Source organism: Etheostoma spectabile, unplaced genomic scaffold (genome assembly GCF_008692095.1).
Source record: "Etheostoma spectabile isolate EspeVRDwgs_2016 unplaced genomic scaffold, UIUC_Espe_1.0 scaffold00019166, whole genome shotgun sequence".
Classification (NCBI taxonomy): domain Eukaryota; kingdom Metazoa; phylum Chordata; class Actinopteri; order Perciformes; family Percidae; genus Etheostoma; species Etheostoma spectabile.
Window position 1 is genome coordinate 29133 of NW_022604716.1, and position 21455 is coordinate 50587.

Sequence of the window (21455 nt, forward strand, 5' to 3'; positions counted from 1 at the left end):
ATACAGATCACTAATACAACGTAACCCTAATTTTCTCCATTCAGAAAATGTTAGATCTAAAGTGGAAGGAGCAAAGGATGGATTTTTTGCAATTGGTAAAGAAAGAGGCAATGTTTTGTGGGTAAAATGCGACTTGATTTGCTTCCATATACGAAATAGATTATGTATAATTGGATTTTGAACGTCCTTTGATTTGTCAAGCGTTGTTGGTGAAAGTACTAGGGCTGCAGGTAGATATGGATCACAGTCTTCGATTTCCATAGCTAACCAAGTGGGAAGTATGTTAGGGGTGAAGTTGAAGGAGTTTATATTTTTAAAAGCGCACGCCCAGTAATACATCATGAAATTTGGGAGGGATAGACCTCCGTTTATTTTAGATTTGGTTAAATGTTTTTTGTTAATTCTTGGAGTTCTGTAATCCCACAAAAAAGGTTGAATAATTGAATCAATTTTCTTGAAAAAGGACTTTGTTAAGAAAACAGGAATATTTTGAAACAAGTATAGAATTTGTGGCAGAAAGATCATCTTGATGGCATTTATCCTCCCAAGCAGTGATATTGGCAAGGTTTTCCAAAACTGAATTTTGTTTTTAAGTTGTTCCAATAAAGGTGGGAAGTTAGATTGCATGAGAGAGGAAAGTTGCTTTGTAACCTCTATGCCTAAGTATGTAAATTTATCAGTGGTAACCTTAAAGGGGAATCTTGCTAACGTTATTTGAGGGATGTCATGAACTGGCATTATTAAACTCTTGGTCCAATTTATCCGATATCCTGAAAATTTCCCAAACATTTCTATTTTTTTAAGAATGGATGGAATAGAGAGGGGAAGGTTGGTCACATATAGCAGAATATCATCTGCATATAGCGAGATTTTATTCATTGTGGTCTTAGTCTGATAGCCATATATTTGGGGGTCTAGACGAATACTTTGTGCAAGTGGTTCAATGGCAAGAGCAAAAATTAGTGCTGACAGGGGACATCCTTGCCGTGTTCCTCTGAACAGATTAAAAGAGGAAGACAAGTTGCGATTTGTATGAATTTGTGCTTTAGGATTTGTATATAAGAGTCTTACCCATTTTATGAAACTCATACCTAAATTAAGTCGTTTAAGTACTTCAAACAGATACTCCCCCTCTATCTGATCAAACGCTTTTTCCGCGTCGAGAGTTAATATGGCTAGATCGTTGTGAATTTTCCTGTCAGTATATAGAATATCAAATAATCTTCGTAAATTAGAAGTTGAGGATCTATTTGCTATGAAGCCATTAGAGGAGTTAATCTGTTGGCCAGGATTTTTGCATATATTTTATAATCTATGTTTAATAGAGAAATTGGACGGTATGAGCCTACATTTAGCTCGTCTTTACCTTTTTTATGAATAACCGTGATTGTAGCTTGAGTTAATGTTGGTGGTAAGGTGCCATCTAATTGGGCCTGGTTGTACATTCTACGGAGAAATGGTGTAAGAATATTACTGAATTTTTTATAGAGTTCAACCGGTATGCCATCGGGGCCAGGAGATTTTCCGCTTTTAAGGGAGGCTATTGCCTTTTGTATTTCTGTGGATTATATATCTGTATTAAGTCTTTCCGAATATTCAGGTGAGATTCTTGATAAGTTACATCCGTCTAGAAATGTATTCATAGTTTTAGAATCACTATTACATTTTGAGGTGTACAAGTCAGAATAAAACTGTGGACTGTGGATGATTTTAAACGTGGCCTTAAAACCCACCTTTTTAGGAGAGCTTATGACTGATCTCTTGCCCTTTTCTACATTGTTTTTGTTTATTTTTATATTTATTATTTTCATGCTCTCCATGTGTTTTATTTTATCACTTACTTTTCTTTTTTTTTTACCATGTAGCACTTTGAGATTTTTGCAAATATAAAGTGCATTATAAATTAAATTTATTATTATTATTATTAAAACTGTAAAAAACGCGCATTTATTTTTTTGGGTTAAATAAGATATGTCCCCTGTCATCTCTAATCTTGTGAATAGTTCGATCGGCTTCTATTTTTTAAAGGGGTGATAGATGGTTGTATAGAGTATATCACGCTGTTCTTTGAGGTCTCCTGATAGGGTATGTAACATTTGTTGGGCTGAAAATGTTGATTTTGCTGTTCTTTTGGCCCTCACACCACCCTGCTAAATTGACCTGGCTTCAAACGAGAGCTTTTCTGCCTTATATGGTCTGCTCATGAATATTTAAATAAGCTGCGCGCTGATTGGTTGGTGTGCAACGAGCTTTGCTGCGGCACACAAACATGACTAAAACATCCAAGGTGGAGATAACATGGTTACCATATCTATTTGAGCCTGAATCAGAGGAAGGATCTGATATCGAGGAGCAACCTGCCAGTAAATTGGAAATGACTTCTTCAGACTGGTAAGTTTTGTCATTTAGCATTTACTTGCTTTTTCAACATTAGAGGTTTGTTGTCACACTAGTGTAATGCTCCCACTTCAGTGTTGTAGCCTAAGAATAACTTTGTATTAGCTCCGTTTTAGTATTGTAAGCAACATAACTTATTAATTTGCACATGGACAAATATTTTACAACTTGTACCCTCGCAATTTCAGTCAAGATGTCCAGTTGGCAGAAAAGTTAGTGGCCAGTTCATAGAGCTGCTCACAACGAAAGTCTCGTATTCACATTGTAACATTTGTTACCGTATACTCTCCTGCTGAATAGTGATTGATTGTGATTATGAGTTATGTACATTCTTTACCACGTAGTAGTAATGTTATCTTACAACAGGACGTCCATTTAGCTGCACAGGAGCCTTTTTCTGTTCAGTTTGTATGCTACGTCTAATGTTATCTTGGAACTACTATCATGCAGATTAGATCATCTGACTATGAGATTATTACCTTCTTAACATGTAGTAATCTAATGTAGTATCTTACCTTGGCAGGTGTACTTGTGGAAACTGTGCACACATGCCCCAGGAGAGAGAAAATATATTTTGCCAATAAATACCTCAGTTAAATAAAACTAGAGATACATTAACTCAAGCTACTTTATGCTTTCTGCTCATTCAACATTATGAAATAACAGGCTCATTATGTTTGTTTTTACAGGTCATGAAAAGAATGACCTCGATTCCTGAAGAGATAACCTGTATGGCTCACCATCCTGGCCTTCATCCGTGCCTCAATAAATATCCTTTGCAAAATGCAATGAATATTTACAGAATTGACCATGGCCAGTTGAGAATCAGATGGATGGAAAGGTGAGGCCAATTTGATAACACGGTTAGCAGTTCAAGTATATAAATAAAATGTTTATAACAGTACCCATTGATTATTGATTCAGCATTATTACAAAAACACAGTATTATCAAGACAACAAAATTAAAAACTTTATTTTGTTTCAAAACAATCATCATTAGGGCCCGAGCGCCGACAGGCGGCGAAGGCCCTATTGGAACTGAAGGAATTATTATTAGGGCCCGAGCGCCGACAGGCGGCGAAGGCCCTATTGGAACTGAAGGAATTATTAGGGCCCGAGCGCCGACAGGCGGCGAAGGCCCTATTGGAACTGAAGGAATTATTAGGGCCCGAGCGCCGACAGGCGGCGAAGGCCCTATTGGAACTGAAGGAATTATTATTATTCTTTATTTTCCGTCAAATGAATTGCCTTTTTGGAGGACTTATCATATTCAAAAACTCACCAAATTTGGCGGTCGCATCAAGTCTGGTGAAAATTTACGTATTTTAATGGTTTCGGGAATAGGCGCACAAAAATGGCTCGCTAGCGCCACCTACAATATTACGAAAATTCAGCCCCTGCACTACGTTTATCGTAGACTCACGAAACTTGGTACACATATGTATCATGGCAGGGCGGACATAAAACTCCATGGTAGCCGCCCCCTAAACCCAACAGGAAGTCCGCCATTTTGTTTTGAATGTGCGAAATTAGTGCGATTTTGCCCATTTCCACATGTCGTACTTTAACGAACTCCTCCTAGAGCTTTCGTCCGATCATCTTCAAACTTGGTGTGTGTCATCTTAACATGTTAACGATGAAAAGTTATTAAAAGAAAAACTTTTCGTCATAGGGCGTGGCCGTGGCGGGGCAGCCATTTTGTGCGATTCGCCACCGAAACAGGAAGTGGGTGTAACTTGAGCGTACGTTGTCCGATTGGTTTGAAACTTTCCACGATTCATCAGAGTCCGCCCCTGACGACATCTACACGCCGCTATTGGCTCAAAGTCATAGCGCCCCCTAGTGGCAACAGGAAGTAGGCCTAAAGACAAGGTGCTATACTTTAACGAACTCCTCCTAGAGATTTCATCCGATCATCTTCAAACTTGGTGTGTATCATCCTAAGATGTTACCGATGAAAAGTTATTAAAAGAAAAACTTTTCGTCAAACGGTGTGGGCGTGGCATGGCGGCCATTTTGGGTGTTTAGCGATGAAGATGAAATTGGCTGTAACTACAGTGTACGTTGTCGTATCTGCTTGAAATTCCCCAAAACACCAAGAGTCCAGGCCTGAGGACACCTACAGGCCAAAATTTACTTTTGGAGATAGCGCCACCATCTGGCAACAGGAAATATGCCTTATAACAGGAAGTGAGTGTAACTTGAGTGGACATTGTCCGATTGCCTCAAAACTTTCCAGGTTTCATCAGAGTCCGGCCCTGACGACATCTACATGCCGAAATTCGCTCACAGTCATAGCGCCCCCTAGTGGCAACAGGAAGTAGTTCTAAAAGACAAGGTGCTATACTTTAACGAACTCCTCCTAGAGATTTCATCCGATCAACTTCAAACTTGGTCTGTATCATCTCAAGATGTTGTAGATGAAAAGTTATTAAAAGAAAAACTTTTCGTCATACGGTGTGGGCGTGGCATGACGTCCATTTTGAGTGTTTAGCGATGAAGAATTAAGTGGCAGTAACTACAGTGTACGTTGTCGGATCTGCTGGAAATTTCCCACAAACACCAATAGTCCCGGCCTGAGGACACCTACAGGCCAATATGGAGTTTTGGAGATAGCGCCACCATCTGGCAACAAGAAATATGCCTTATAAGACAAACATCATCCGATTTACATGAAACTTAGAATGTGTGGTCTACATGTGATAGTGAGGCGGCCCCTATATTATGACCACGCCCAGTCACTCAGGCCACGCCCCCTTTCATAACATTTGAACCGTTATAGGTACAGTCTTGTGTGAGATGCCATAGAACTCAGCAGAGACTTCCTTTTTTATTGGTGATGTTTGACACGCCCCCTTATGATGCGGCCACGCCCCCTTCCACAGATAGTGAGTTGTATGACGTATAGGCTCGTGTAAGGTATCAATGAACTCAGCAGGGACTTCTTTTTTTATTGGTGATGTTTGACCCGCCCCACTATTATGCGGCCACGCCCCCTTTCACAGATAATGACTTGTATGACGTATAGGCTTGTGTGAGGTATCAATGACCTCAGCAGGGACTTCTTTTTTTATTGGTGATGTTTGACCCGCCCCACTATTATGCGGCCACGCCCCCTTTCACAGATAATGACTTGTATGACATATAGGCTTGTGTAAGGTATCAATGAACTCAGCAGGGACTTCTTTTTTTATTGGTGATGTTTGACCCGCCCCACTATTATGCGGCCACGCCCCCTTTCACAGATAATGACTTGTATGACGTATAGGCTTGTGTGAGGTATCAATGAACTCAGCGGGGAGTTCCTTTTCATTGTTGGTTTGGCCCACCCCTATGCTTTTAACTGTGCTCTCTTTTCTAACTTGTGATACTATAGCAGGTTAAGTAGAATATTACGTTTTATTGCTTTCATGTTACATGTTTGTGTACAGTTTATTGAGGCTTGTACCAATAGTTAGAAATAATTAATTGACTGAAAGTAATAAGTGCTTTCATGTAAATGTCAAACAATCAGCAGGACACGCAGGGAATCGAACCCCATCCCAGTAAACCAGGAGTACCATTACCAGTGCCTTTTGCTTTTTTGACGCTACATGGAAGGTAAAGCAAAACCTGCATTAGCAACAGCATATGAGTAGCAGCATTTAATATTAGGGCATAATTGTACTATATTTGGTTCTGAAGACAATCTACTTAATTACATAATTGCTAAATATGAGCTAAGTGTTTGTTAATGTTTTGAACATGCTGTTGTAATGCAGTAAAAGAAACCTTTGTTATCATGCAGTAAAAACTATTTTTATCATGCAATAAAATAGAAACTTTTTTATATGATTTATTTTGTACTGAACACTATAAATAATTAATAATAAAGAATGTTACATGTTTGTGAATAGTTTGTGTAGACAGTTTTTTGAAGCTTGTGCTAATTGGTAGAGCGAGTTAATTTACTAAAAGTGATAGGTGCTTTCATGTAAATGCCAAACAATCAGCAGGACACCGCAGGGAATCGAACCCCATCCCAGTAAACCAGGAGTACCATTACCAGTGCCTTTTGCTTTTTTGACGCTACATGGAAGGTAAAGCAAAACCTGCATTAGCAACAGCATATGAGTAGCAGCATTTAATATTAGGGCATAATTGTACTATATTTGGTTCTGAAGACAATCTACTTAATTACATAAGTGCTAAATATGAGCTAAGTGTTTGTTAATGTTTTGAACATGCTGTTGTAATGCAGTAAAAGAAACCTTTGTTATCATGCAGTAAAACTATTTTTATCATGCAATAAAAAGAAAAAAATTCTATTCAATTTTTTTTAATGTAAAATAGTAATAAAATAATAAAGAATAAAAAGGGGCTGTACTCAACATTCAGAGCAATAATATAGCAGCAAACATACCTGCAATTTAAAATTAAATTGGGGTCATTGCTTTGTGAGTACAGATTTATGTCCCAACTCCCTCTGTTTTAATCTGACCTTCTGCTCTTTTGAACGCCCATGTGCCTGTTACTTCATGTGATTGGAAAAAACGTGGGTATTTAACATATTTTAAAAAGCTATGTGATAGCTGTGTAAAGGCAATCTGTTTATTTTTTATATTTGAGTACACCCCTTTAAAGAACATAATACCTCCTAAATGAAATTTGCATATAACACAATTTAAGTTATCAAACCAGATATAGCCACAACAGGATATGCTGAATATAAACATGTCCCACCTCTCTTGCAAATAAAGCTCATATACAACTTAAAACCTCAACTGTTACAAGTCTGAAACTATTTCTTTTCAAAACCTATACAGTTAAAAGAACATACAACCCCCTCATGATCGCTGAAATAAGTTGGCCACACTACAGTTTCAACATCGTACTGTGTTGTTTTTACATACACATGATCAATTAACGTGCCTTTCTCGGTTGTTGGTTGTTTAACATGTTGAACAAACCCTTTGTTTGTCAACAAATGGCAGATTGTTGATGATTTCAAAATGTCATCATTGAAATCTCCCATGACAGCAACTGTGTTACTTAGTGGATCTAGCCAATCAAGTAACTTACCTAAATGCTGTTTGAACAAAGACAATGGATAGGACGGTGGACGATAAATGACTGCTAATACAATATCGCAACTAGCAAATTTGTACACCAAACACTCCAAATTCATATCTGCTACTTGGACAATGTCACAGGCCAATTGTCTGCACTATACATGCCAACTCCACCATGTTGCTGGCTTTGCAATTCAATTAACACTGGGTTACTACTACTATATGACAGACTTCGTGGCCGGCTATGGAAACTGTATCCGTCAATCTTTACATTTTCTAATGAGTCAGCAGCAGGCAGCCATGTTTCTGTTACAGCAATACAGTTAAGCTGAAATGCTGTGTACATAATGCTAAATCTGCTACATGCCGTGCCAAACTCTGCACATTCATCAAAAACACAGTAAAAGTATGCGTATTGAAATTGTGCCCGGTAACATTATCAACCAAGAACGGAGGCATACTCTGAATTGCATCTTTAATGTTCTCGTTGCAGTATATGGCTTTCTCTTCAAAATCCTGAATCACCAACCCTGACAAACATCTGACACGACTTAATGCCACATATGCCTGTCCCGCAGAAAATACTTTTTCAAGGGACACTACAGCTTTATCAACAGTAAGTCCTTGTACCTTGTGTACTGTACAGGCCCAAGCAAGTTTCAGAGGAAATTGCCGGCGCAATCCACCTTTATTAGTAACCCTGTCCTCGTCTGCTTCAATACTTGTAGATCCCATTACAACTGCTGAAGCATTTGCACAGCGTTTCCTCCTCTGTGCACCAATATGATCATCATCAAATTTGATGTACACAGTTTGAGGAAACTTTTTATCGTCTTTGGGATAAACTATATGCGTTACTGTGCCGCACACACCATTAACCAGACCATCCATTACATCTACATTTTTACACAACATAACACGGGCATCTTTGCCTAAAAGCAGTGTTTCAGCCAAACACGTATTGTATGCTTTTGCATGATGCCCCTTCATTAACTCAAGCTTGCCTGTTTTCTTACTATTAACAAATCTTGAGCATTTATCGCAACATATTCAGGACAAGTCTTAAGTAGTTGATTAATATTGTGCTCATTTACTTGTTTATTTGTAGGAAATATGTGTAAAGCTGAGCTAACTTCACCAGTCTCACAACGTTTCAATATCTTAATGTCGCCGTCTAGCATCGGTTCCCCTTTGAACGAGTTCTCACTCTGTTCAACAACTCTGAAACACAATATCTTTCTGCCGAACGATTGTTTTCAACTCAACAACGCTAAACAGGCTAGACCACAAATCCACACCTACATCACCAACATACAGGGGTTTCCCTCTCACTGGAGGCAACTGGAAAAAATCCCCAACAGCAACTACACTAACATTCCCAAAAGGGGAATCAGTTTGTTTAATCTGTCGTAACCTACCATGGATATAAGCCAATATCTTATGATCAACCATGGAGATTTCGTCAATTATCAACATCTGCAAGCTACTATATTTAGCACGTAAGGAATTAACCTTTTCTTCACCCAAAGGCGTGTACGGTAAGCGTACATCTTTCCCAATGCAAAACGTGTTATGGATAGTAGCTGCATGTAAATTGTATGCAGCTATGCCTGTTGGCGCAGTTAACACAACACAAGTATCGTCCGGGTGACGACACACTGTCGACAACAACCTCATTGCCTCATACTGGATAGCCTTTATTAAATGGCTCTTTCCTGTCCCTGCACCACCTGTAATGAAAACACGTAATGGGTCTGGCTTTTTCCCCATTACCTTATCTAAACACCACTGTCTAATCTGATAAAAAATACACATCTGTGTCTCATTCAGAGATCGAAGTAACGCCAGACCATCACTTCTGCACAGGATGTTATTTTTCTTTTCCAAATGTGCAACTTGATCCCTACTCACTCCTAAATCCGGAATATTTTCTATCTCTTCATCCAACATCTGAATTTTATCCTCAATCAGCTGTTTACACTCTAAACGTTCCAATTCTTGCTCTGGGCACAGCTCACACCAGGCATCTTCTCCAACACCATCCCTATCAACTGCATTTTGGATATCGTCCAACTCATCTGCATTTATTTCAAATTTGCTTCTATTTAAATTAACAACAGACTTGACCAAATGTAACAATCCATCCCCTAATATCACACGACCACTACTGTAAAACTCTTCATACTTCTCAAAACCTCTGGGTTTTAACTGCACATCTTCCCGATATGGCAGAAACAATTGCAGAATACTCTGATAAAACAACTCTGGGCTCTTTGTCTCAGAAAAGCGCACGTAACGAATAACTGCAGGTTGTGTACGCGTTCTTTTCATAATAAAACCACAATCATTTTCAAGTTTTATCCTGTTAACGGACCTTTCGTTTTTAGACAGAACACGGTACTCCGATGCAAACGTTGCCATACACATGTCATTAAAACAAGCATCTTTTGGCCTCTTCTTATACCTATCCACAGAACTAGTCATCCACATGTCTTCTGTGCTAAGATCTTGTGATGATGCCTTTTGTTTTAACACACTTAAAGGCAAACTCATTTTCACCACATTATCCCCTACTGGCACAAACACAACTTTCCTTGAACATTCCTTCAGATGCATATTTGTTAACCTATACACAGCCTCTTGAGCACACACATCTCTGTTGTGTAAATACACACTACCTAAATTTTTCAATGCCTCTTTTGCACTTAAATTTCCTTCCTTAGCTGCTTCCCGAAGTGCATTGAGCAAGAATAGTCCCACATCTTTTTCATCCTTTGACATATAAGAAATGATATAAACTGCACATTTATACACATTATCAACAAATTGGATGTCCATATTTGCATTCCAGCATTTTAACAGTAGTTTGCTATATTGATTAATCCACACCTCATTAACCTGCCTTTTCAACACGACATGTGTTTTCCTACCAAAACGATTATATGCAGCTTCAAAAACCGTTTGATTTATACCTAAATGCCTAAACAACTCTTCCACACTATCATAGCTAGCATGCTCATCTGATAGAGCATCCTTAATTGCTGTCAAAATCTTTGACGCTTTCTCTTTTTCCATTTTTGGAGGTTGTTCCTGCCCCTGTTTCTTGCATGCACAATCTGCCATCCCTTGAGCTGCATCAACCGTACATGTACACATGTTTTTGCTCTCGTCTTCAACGATGCTACGACATATAAATGTTCGAGTGGACGCTGGCCTGGGGAAATTGAAACGACAAACCGTTTTATTCTTTTTACAAGTTTTTGAGTGTCGCTTTGAATGCTGTTGCACAGATGTCACAATGTCCTTTAAGGGCTCATCTTGTGACGGTAATTCACATGTGACATACCGATCTATAAACTGAATTACCTCTTCATCTGTGTTTTTATCAATTACAGGAGCATTCTCAATCCAAAATAGACAATGGACATGTGGTGAACCACGCTGCTGGAATTCCACCCTATAAAAGTAGTCCTTTATTTTGCCAATGGGATGTGATGGAGACATCAGCACTTCCCTCAAAAAACAATGCCAGCGAAAATCAAACATTCTTGCTGCAGTGACAGGATTACAACGTAAAAGCTCACATCGGTCTGCCCATTCTAAATCCTCAACTGTCTGCGTTCTTCCTTCCTGTTTCAAAATACTATTAAGAAGACTTTTCCACCGCATATCAGCAGAAGAAAATGAACAAAACCATGTCGGGACACCGAGCTGACGAACGCAAGCCAACAGGTCCCGCTGTGCTCCCTGCCAAAAAGCTGGGGTACCTCTAATAGGTTTAAGGAAACGGTAGCCATCATCAAACTCCAACAACTTCTTTAAAGATTCCTCATTGTTCAAAACATCAATAACTTTTTGAGATCTACCACCTGATTTTCCTTTCCGTAAAGCTATAGACACATTTGACACAATTTGTTCAAGCTCATAACTGTACAGACCAAAAAAGATAAACTCAACATTTTTTGCAAATCTACCATCAGCATGTAAAATCCTGTTGTTAAAATAACGCGACCTTGTCAAACGATGCTGTCTACTATCATGGTATGTAGAGCACCCGTTTGGGAACAACACTGGGAAGCATTTGGCTTCATTGGTATGATCAGTCAACAATTTCACAGGAGTATTTCCTTCTGCTGGAGCCAAATTCAATATATCATCAAAATATTGATCCAACGCTTCCTGACCAATATCAACAGGCATGAGACACGTGTCCTGAAACATACAATGTTGCTGTCTATCATGTAGAAGTTCATCTTCCCCACCGTCAGATGGTTCTTCCCTTTCTACATTAGACTCACTGTTTTTGTTTAAAGCATCTGCTTCCCTACAAAACTTGTTTAACCAAGCTTCATTAAACACTACATCTTTATAATGCACATTTGTCTCTTTTAAACAACGCAAAGCCTGCCTAATGCGCATAGTATCAACATATTGATATTCATAATGTCCTTTATAGGTTAACTTGCGTTTTAACTTCACCGGCAACAAAGATCCTTCCATGTTAGACAGGGGCAGCAAGTTACTAGTTTGTACAATATTTGCTGGAACGCATGTGATTGGCCCGTGGATCCCGTTTTGCCCACCTTTAGGTAATGCCAACATCTTCATAAATGGAATGTGTAACGCAATCAAATGTCCCTCTAAACTATTCAAACACTCGAGTTCTTTAGGAACAGGATGAACTGCCAAGTTGTTCTGTGCACATTCAGGTGGCACTTCACCTCTATTTATCTTATAATGACATGTGTAACAAATCCACAGCTGACCTCTAGGCGTATCCAACCACTGGCACGGCAGTACACAATCTTTACTACATGTGTGTAAATAATCTTGAGAAATACATTTATCTACAATTAACGCTATACCTTCCTTCATCTTGTAATCACTGCTTTTACAGTTCAAGACTTGATGTTTAAACAACAGTCTATGACAAACACAACACACAAAATCTGGCCCATCTTTTACTTTATCCAAAAACTGCTCCATAACATAATCAAATTGCCCTGCCATTTCTTTCTTTTGTTGCATCCTCAATTTGTTACCTGCTGTAACACGCTTCTTATGCTCAATACTACCATGATACTTACTTAAACTCATTTTCTTAACTTTCTGCCTAAATAACAGATTATCCCTGTATTTCTGTGAACTTTTTTCCATACTTTCTGCCTAAATAACAGATTATCCCTGTATTTCTGTGAACTTTTTCCATAACTTTCTGCCTAAATAACAGATATCCCTGTATTTCTGTGAACTTTTTTCCATAACTTTCTGCCTAAATAACAGATTATCCCTGTATTTCTGTGAACTTTTTTCCATAACTTTCTGCCTAAATAACAGATTATCCCTGTATTCTGTGAACTTTTTTCCTTAGCTTTCTGCTTAACTTTCTGCCTAAATAACAGATTATCCCTGTATTTCTGTGATTTTATTTCCTTAATGTTTCCTTGATATTGCATATTAGATTGGAAACGCTTTTTCCTTTTCAAATACTTGGAAAAACAATAACTATCTGTACTACAAACACTTGCAGTACTCTGCTGCTGTTTTTCTGAATTCCTTGTACACATGTACCTAGTCTTGGATGAATTACCCACTTTACACAACTCATAACATCTCTGCTCATCAACATGCTGGACACAAACCACTGACTCAAAATAATTTAGCTCATTGCGTTTTAAGTAAATGCCTTGATTTGAAAATATCGCTCCCTTACAGCTGTATGTAAGCCATCTGTCACCACTGTATATGAAAATGTCCACCCCAAAAGCATTTGCTGTTGCCTGGAATTCTACGTCTGTGGCAAAAGTGGCAACATACATCATCCGCGACTGTTCAATATACTCTGATATCGAAGCATATCCTGTTCCAACTAACTGCACGTGTTGTTCACTGTGACTTTTCATATACTTAACTACAGCAAGTCTTATCTTTTTATGACTCTTTGGGGAACCACTGATCACTTGAGCTACTGCTCCAAAGAAACTACTGCCGTTCTCTACAACTTTAACTGTCTTACATACATTACCCAAAGAACCAGACACTGTTGGCCCTTGCACATCCTGCTTTACAAAATCCACATTATACTTACTGCACAATGTTTTTGCAACTTTAGTAGACAAAGGATTAAATTCTAATGCCACATTACTCACATCCCTAGACCTTTCCACACAATCTGTGTCCATTCCAGACAATATACTATGCTCCCGGTCTATGACATCTTCAACAGGCTCAACTACACAACTGGCAACTGAATTCATACTATTTAAACAAACACTTTTCTGCTTTCTACTTTGTGTTCTAAAATTGTACACCCTAGAACAAGGAGTCACTACTTTGCAATAGCCATAACAACTCTGATTTTGGGGTTGTTTAACACAAACTACTGTCTCATAATGGTTACCATTGCAATTTTCCAAATACACTCCCTGATTTGACAACTGCCTATTCTTGCAACTGTATTCAAGCCAGCGTCCATTACAATATGTGAATATATTTACTCCTAAACAATCTGCTGCTGCTTGAATCTCAATTTCTGTCGCCCAACTGCGAACTAAGTGCATTTTAGAAATGCTGAGGTATTCTGCCATTGATGAATACTCAGTTCTCAACATTCCCTCATATAACAAACTATTTCTTTCCAACTGCTTCACCACAGAACGTCTAATTTCTTTGTGATAACTCTGTGTACCACTCACAGCTTGACTGACTGCTCTAAAGAAACAGCTTCCATCCCCGACTATTTTGTTATTACTACATGGAGGCCCTAACTCACCAACATTTGTAGATACTAAATCAACTTTCTCTGATTCTACATTCAACTGTGTGCACAGAGCTTGTGCAACTTCCTTACAAAGAGGATTAAACTGTAGTTTGCTACTCACATCCTCACCTACAAACTCTACATCTGAATCATCACCTACATGTACTACCTCTGAAACATCACTACTTTTCATTTTCTTAGATGTAAATGTTCCTGAGGATCTCTTCCTCTTTGAACCTCTATGACTTGTGGTGCTCACAACATCACCTACACATTCTACATCTGCATCAAAACCTGTAAATACCACATCTGAAACATCCCTGCTTTTAAATGTAGAAGTTCCAGAAGAACTCTTCCGCTTTGAACCTCTCTGACTCTTGGTGCAGCCAAGTGTTGGCTGAAGAGTACTCATTTGAGGTAAAGCACAACCCAACTCACTCTCACCACTCACTGTTGATTCAAGATTCACGCTCAGACCCAAGGAAAGAACAGAACCTTTGTGAGAAACACGGACACCAGCAATCTCAAAAAGCTTTTGAGTTTTTCTAAACACAGTTGCGAATTTGCAAATGTGATCATATACGTGTTCAAGGCAACTAAAATACACAACAACACTCTGCCCTTTCTCATCAATCAACCCAGTCATACTGCGTGCATGAGAGTCAACCACAGCGTACTGTCCATCCTGACCAATGATTGCACATGTATTACCATTCAATGTCAGAAAGCATGTGTTATATTTCATGCATATTTTATCTAACCCATTTCTTAAAGTTGTGTACACACCTGCCTCAATAAGCTCTCCCTCAACAACATCGACCTCTCCAGTGACATAGTCACCATATTCAAACTCAAACTTGTGCCCGTCAATAACGGACTGTTTGGGCAAATCTGGAACACACAGCATTTTGGACACATCAGTAATTAAGTTGCTGTCCCGCAAAGAGGTGTACAAGTTGTCACCTAAAACTACCACTTCATCCAAGTCGTCCGACTGCCATGAAAACACACTGTCAATTGTATGTTTTGCTAGGCCTACCAAACCTATAGCCATACACTGAAGTCCTCCGTATTGGAACCGAGAGTCTCCCTGATGGAATGATCCCCTGACAGATCCTATGTAATGTTCAATCCCAACAGAGCTAGTACCCTCAAGCTCAGCTGCAACTTCTATCTCAGCATCACTGTCTGTAAATACCGCAACATTCTGCCTGTCAAGATCAACTTTCCCCGCCGTCACAGAAATGCTACTAACGCCAAACGACTGCACCTTCAAAGAGTTCTTTAAACTAAAGATGTGAAGCATCAGGTCATTGAGGCATGTGTTGAAAACAGCCACAGATGTGCCAAAAGTGGCTGCCAAACCAGACGCGTCACGTGTGCCACAATCGACTACAACAAAAAGATCTCCGTGATGAATAACTGCACAAACTGCACCTTGGAGATTCAACAGACACATTCCATCCCTCAACAGATGTTCTTGTAGCTTTTCGTAAAGCACAGTCTCATCTTCCAACAACCCAAAATCTCCGTACACTGGCTTTCCAATACGTACTTTAGAGCTCCTGCCAAACAAACAGTGCTGTTCAATCAATTTACACATTTCCTTATGTTTACCACTTTCCTGGCTTTCTTTAGTGACGTAAGCATTCAACTTCATCCCTTCTGCACGTATGTCATCAACATCTAACTTTTGCCATGTACAAACAGGAGCAATTCCATGTTTGATCACAGCCGCAACACTACATGCCATCAATGCATTATAATCTAAAGGAAATGATGCAGCCCTGACTTTAGTCCCAGCAACAACGGAGGATTGCAACTTTTCTGAACACATGCAAGCAGTAGGATCAACATCACTCTTACCTTTGATGGTTTTTTCAGCATTGCCCTTACCTTTCTTGGACCCAGTGTGCAGTGTAGGGAAACCCTACAATAAGGAAAAGCACATGCAGCAATCAACTTCCATCATCACAAAAGAACTTTATTATAATCCTCAATCAATCGGTATGTGGTACACTTACTGAGTCCAGCGCAGCCACTTCTGCAGCCCTGGAAGTTGAAGCCTTTGCAGACGACACAGCCACCGGTGTTACCTGTACGAATAAAAAAAAGTAACAAAATCATGTATATTTCTTTAGATTTTATTTTTTAAACTATTTTCTAAAATAAAAATAAGCAAAATACATAAAACAATAAAAATACTGTCTTGACTGTTGCTTATTTAAGGTATAAGCTTCTAACTTCTGATTGAAGATGTTTGTGACCTAACTAAACTATGTTTGTTTTACTCTATTATAAATATGAAGTTAAAAAAATTAAAAGAAATTAATAATGATTAAATGTTTTTCGGTGTGTACAAACATTAATCAAAGCCACAATGATCCACACTGAACTGTAGGGTACAAATCTGGATCTTGTCTACTGATATCGTGAATGAACTTTGAGATATATTGTTAAGTTTGATAGAGATCTCATATGTGTAGTTGTTTTAAAATTCAATTTACAGTGCATTAACAGTTAAATAGTTGTGCATTCTCTATTAATAACAAAATAAACATTGTGAAATGGTGGAACTTCAAACAAATCACCAGACTCTTACCTCCTCCTCCTCCTGCACTATCACTTCAACAGCACTGGTAGGTGTCAGGATGGAAGACACCTCCACAACAGCGGCACCAACCTAGAAAAAGAAAAATTGAACAAAACAAATAAAACTAAAATGTTGTTGCTGTCTGTCAACACTATCAAAACAAATTGTACACAGTAAATAATCCATCATAAAAAATATTGGGTTATGATTCCAATTTAAAAAGGAACAATCAATTCAAACAGTTACAAAAAGCATTAAAAACAAACCTGCTGCTTGGACCGGTTTGTCTTGGAGGCAGCAGCCCTCCGAGGACGTTCCACATTTGGTTTCTAATGTAAGAAAAATCAAAACACACTTTGTAACCACTGTGGGGTGTAGCTCCTTTAGAAAAATATCAGTAGTCTGATCTTTTACAAAGTATTGGGCATCAAGAGCAAAGACAGTTCATAACAAAGCCTCAACCAACAGAGCATGTAAATTACCTTTGAGCTTTGTGGAACTGTGCTCTGCACAGGGCTGGAATTTGATGGAACATCTTTATCCATCATATCCAACATCGCAATGCTAACGTTGACTGGTGTTAGCGGGATGGAAGACTCCAACATAACCTGTAAAACAAAAATGCAAAAACACTATTGCTGAAAATACTACACGTTTACTTTTTATTTAAAAATACACCCCCTTTATATTACCGGTCATTTACATGTTGTCGTCACCATATTGTGAGCACTAGTTTTAACTGCACGTTCATAAGACAAGAAGAAAAAGAAGAAGTATGATGTCATCACAATTTTTTGCTATACATCTTGACTACGCAGTGCTTCCTAGCCAGAGTTACCTTAGGTCTGGTGCTTTTTACCATAACACAAAACAAACCTGCTGCAGAACCATCCTCTTTTCCGGTGCACCAAAGGACTGCTCAAGTTCCCCAGACTGGTGCCTCTGTAATGAAAAATCACATAGTTTGTTTTAAACAAATACATACTAAGGTAAATTCTTTAGGTAATACAACTTCTTTTAAAATGTTTCAGGCCAACATTTACAGTGTGCAATCTATTACCTTGCGACCCTGTCCAACAAGCGTCCTCTGTGGAGGGTTTGGTTGACGTAGCTCAGTGACCTCCAAGTGTGTGGGAGACACGTCCACAAAAGTGGACCCAACCTAGAAAAACAATAATTAATGAACTGCATGAACACAAGAAAAAGAAAAACTAGAAAGTTGTTACTGTCTGTCAAGGCTATCAACATAATTACTGCAAGTAAGACAAGAAAACTTACAAAGACAGAGTATGATTATATATTTAATAAGAAACAACCTCTCAAAACTATAATTAGTTACTAATAGCATAAAACACAAACCTTCTGCTTGCCCCGTGAGGTCTTGGAGGCAGCAGCCCTCCGAGGACGTTCCACATTCGGTTTCTAATGTAAGAAAATCAAAACACACTTTGTAACCACTGTGGGGTGTAGCTCCATTAGAAAAATATCAGCAGTCTGATCTTTTATAATTTATAGGGCGTCAGGAGCGGAGACTGTTTATAGCAAGGCCTCGACCAACATATAGCATGTAAATTACCTTTGAGCTTTGTGGAACTGTGCTCTCTACAGGGGTGGAATTGGATGGAACAACTTTATCCATCGCATCCAACATCGCAATGCTAAACGTGACTGGTGTTAGCGGGATGGAACACTCCTTCAACTAACCTGTAAACAAAATAGAAAACACTATTGCTGACAATTTGTCTTGTATACAAATAAAATAAATAAACATGGCATTTGTTTAAATTATAGCATAATGTAGTAGGTTGAAAAAGCTACATGTTTAGCTTTTCAAGACACATAAATAACTAACCTGTTGTGGAAGCATCCTCTTTTTAGATGCACCAAAGGACTGCTCAAGTTCCCCAGATTGGTGCCTCTGTAATGAAATATACAGTTTGCATTAAACAAATAGATACAACGGTAAATCTTTAGGTAATACACTTCTTTCAAAATGTCTCAGCCTACAGGAGTGTGCATCTATTACCTTGCGACCCTGTCCACAAGCGTCCACCCAGAAGGGTCTGGTCGACGCGCTGACGTGGACCAGTGGCATCTTCCTTCACCACAACTTTAGGAATGAATCTTGGCGGCCTCCAAGAACCTGTGGTGATACCTGTCGCGTGACTGCGGTGTGTGCAAGTTGCTAATAAAGATAAAACATTTTGTTAATATTGAATTATTAAAGAGTTTAAAAGTGTGTTTGCATATACAATAAAACACATTCAAATACAAGTGTACATATATAGCTGTTATTTGCATTACATATAGGAATTTAACCAGCTGAACAAATTACACTGATGATTACTAGTATTTTCTCCAATACTATGAAAAGCTAACCTGGATAGCAGTACGCGACAACACCTCCACAAAGATGGGCATTCCATTGCTGTCGCTCAAATGGATCTGGAAAAAACAATAAAAAACTGATTAACAAATGCGTGGCAGCCGGTGTTGACTAGGTGGTGCACCGCCACAAAATAGTCTGTGTGGAAAACACTATAACTTTTACTCTCAATATGTCTCTGCCATGAACTGACGGTGGCATGTCAACTACAAACAAGTGTATATCATAACATATATTCTACTTACGCCATCTCTGCTCCAAAGTTCGAGCTTATCAAAAGGAAAGTACTCGGCAATTGAGAAGTACTTCACACCTTAGGGGGACAAAAAACATTACTTATTAAAATATTCATAGTTGTATTTTCACTTTCTGCAATTTGGAAAACTATTAACTTCATAGAAATTATTTATTTATCCAATCAATTTGCCTGAGGATATATAAACAGTATTTTTAAACATACCTAAACGAGCTGCCACACGATGAAATTCTTGCCGCATGTGATCCTGCCAAACGCCATCGATGTTCAAGCGGGGCGGGAAATCATAGACAAAGACCTACACCAAACAGTAGTTGTTCATTAAAAAAACAGTTAATTTTTTAATACCAATTCAAAATATTTTTCATCACATTATCGGCAACAGCATATACAGCCTAATATGTTACCAAACCTATAAAAATGATAACAAATAAAATAGAAAATAAGATTACCTTAGACCAGCGACTGCAGACACTGCGCAGGAGCAAGTCAAAGTCTGCTCCGGCCTCTTCAATGGTCTTTGCTGGATGTTAAGTTGTTGCTAGGGGCTATGAGAAAGACTGCGTCGGGTGTCCGAGGGAGAGAAGCATTCATCACCTCGGTCTTCAACTCAGTCGCACAAGCCCCTGGGGTAGACATGACACCGAAGGAGAGCCCTCCTTCTGGCATCAGTACAAAGTCCATCTGCGAGGCTTCGCAAATGGGAGTCTCCCACAAGTAGCACAAACTGTAACATCAGAAGAGATTTTTATAATTAAAATCATAATCCTTTTACATCAGAGTAAACTTTTCTTCAAAACTATATTTCCTACAACTGTCCTTCTTGTCTGGAGACACGGCTGGAGACCAACTTGTGGCTGCCTCCCAGTGAAGGAGATTTTGGCCATTCGTGCACTTTAGGCGTAACCTGTACCACCGCCTATTTACAAACAAACACAAATATTGTGAATGAAACATAAACATATAACAAGCAACACAACTTATTTAAGCACACAATTAACACCCTAATACTAAAAAACTACAAAATTAACAGAATTAGTTTACAATTGTGCAACAATGATATACACTTTACACTTATCAATAAAAATAATTATGAAAATGCTTGGCTACATACGTGCAAACTGGCATTGGAACCCGCTGGTTGCCAAGACCCCGTCCGCCGCTCTGCCATTCTCCATTGGGCTGCCAGTGAGCGCCGGTAATTCTTGCCACGCGGCATCTAAGTTGTAGAGACAATTTATTAATTACATTACAAGACATGTTTACCCTAAAATATTTGAACATCTATGCACCAAATCATGTCAGAACTCAAATTTGATGCAACAAGCAATATATATATATATATATATATATATATATATATATATATATATATATATATATATATTATATATATATATAGATAATATATATATATTATTAGACTTTATTCATCCCACAGCGGGAAATTTCCTTGGTTACAGGGCAGCAGTTCCTTCAATAAAAGCTAAACAAAACAATACAACACACAAGAAAACAGGCAAACAGGCAATGAGCACAAGGTACACTGGAATTAAGTGGCGTCAAATAAAAGATTTACTAAAATGCAACTTTACTGGCAGTGTAAAGTGACGTTAAAATTAAATAGAATATGTAATTAAGTTAATGAAGCAAAGTAGGTAACCAAATATAAATCATATTACCTATGACCATAGATTATATGAAAAGGTAAGTACTTCTTCGACCAGAAACTACACACACAACACACATATATATATATATATTAGATATAACTCACTCTGGCTTTGCCTTTTCAAGGTACACAACCACTGTTTTAGTTGGTACATTAAATTAAATCGTTTAATTGTTTATATTTATCACTAAGCACCTTCATAGTCATAAACACAGCATGACTTTCTATAAATACATCATGAAAAAAGCATGAATAACTTACAACATTAAGAGATAAAGTGTGAAGTATCACACCACATAGTTAAGCAACATTTGAGTCAATTACTTAATACTTTAATGCC

General features: G+C 38.4%; 1 protein-coding gene across 1 annotated transcript in view; it reads right to left on the minus strand.

Annotated features, from left to right (window-relative positions):
- The window catches only part of LOC116683971 (uncharacterized), a 41534-nt gene extending 20872 nt beyond the window's left edge, over positions 1-20662 (minus strand). Inside the window, 23 exon segments of the mRNA XM_032510022.1 lie at positions 7201-7596; positions 7599-7781; positions 7784-8470; positions 8473-8637; positions 8640-8672; positions 8675-12614; positions 12971-13665; positions 13723-14445; positions 14575-15358; positions 15413-16138; positions 16233-16304; positions 16811-16891; positions 17068-17130; positions 17284-17409; positions 17678-17743; positions 17862-17963; positions 18161-18223; positions 19181-19246; positions 19433-19500; positions 19648-19741; positions 20041-20170; positions 20256-20362; positions 20558-20662. Of these exon segments, the coding sequence (XP_032365913.1) occupies positions 7201-7596; positions 7599-7781; positions 7784-8470; positions 8473-8637; positions 8640-8672; positions 8675-12614; positions 12971-13665; positions 13723-14445; positions 14575-15358; positions 15413-16138; positions 16233-16304; positions 16811-16891; positions 17068-17130; positions 17284-17409; positions 17678-17743; positions 17862-17963; positions 18161-18223; positions 19181-19246; positions 19433-19500; positions 19648-19741; positions 20041-20170; positions 20256-20362; positions 20558-20662 (9475 nt within the window).
- Between the last annotated feature and the right edge of the window lie 793 nt (positions 20663-21455).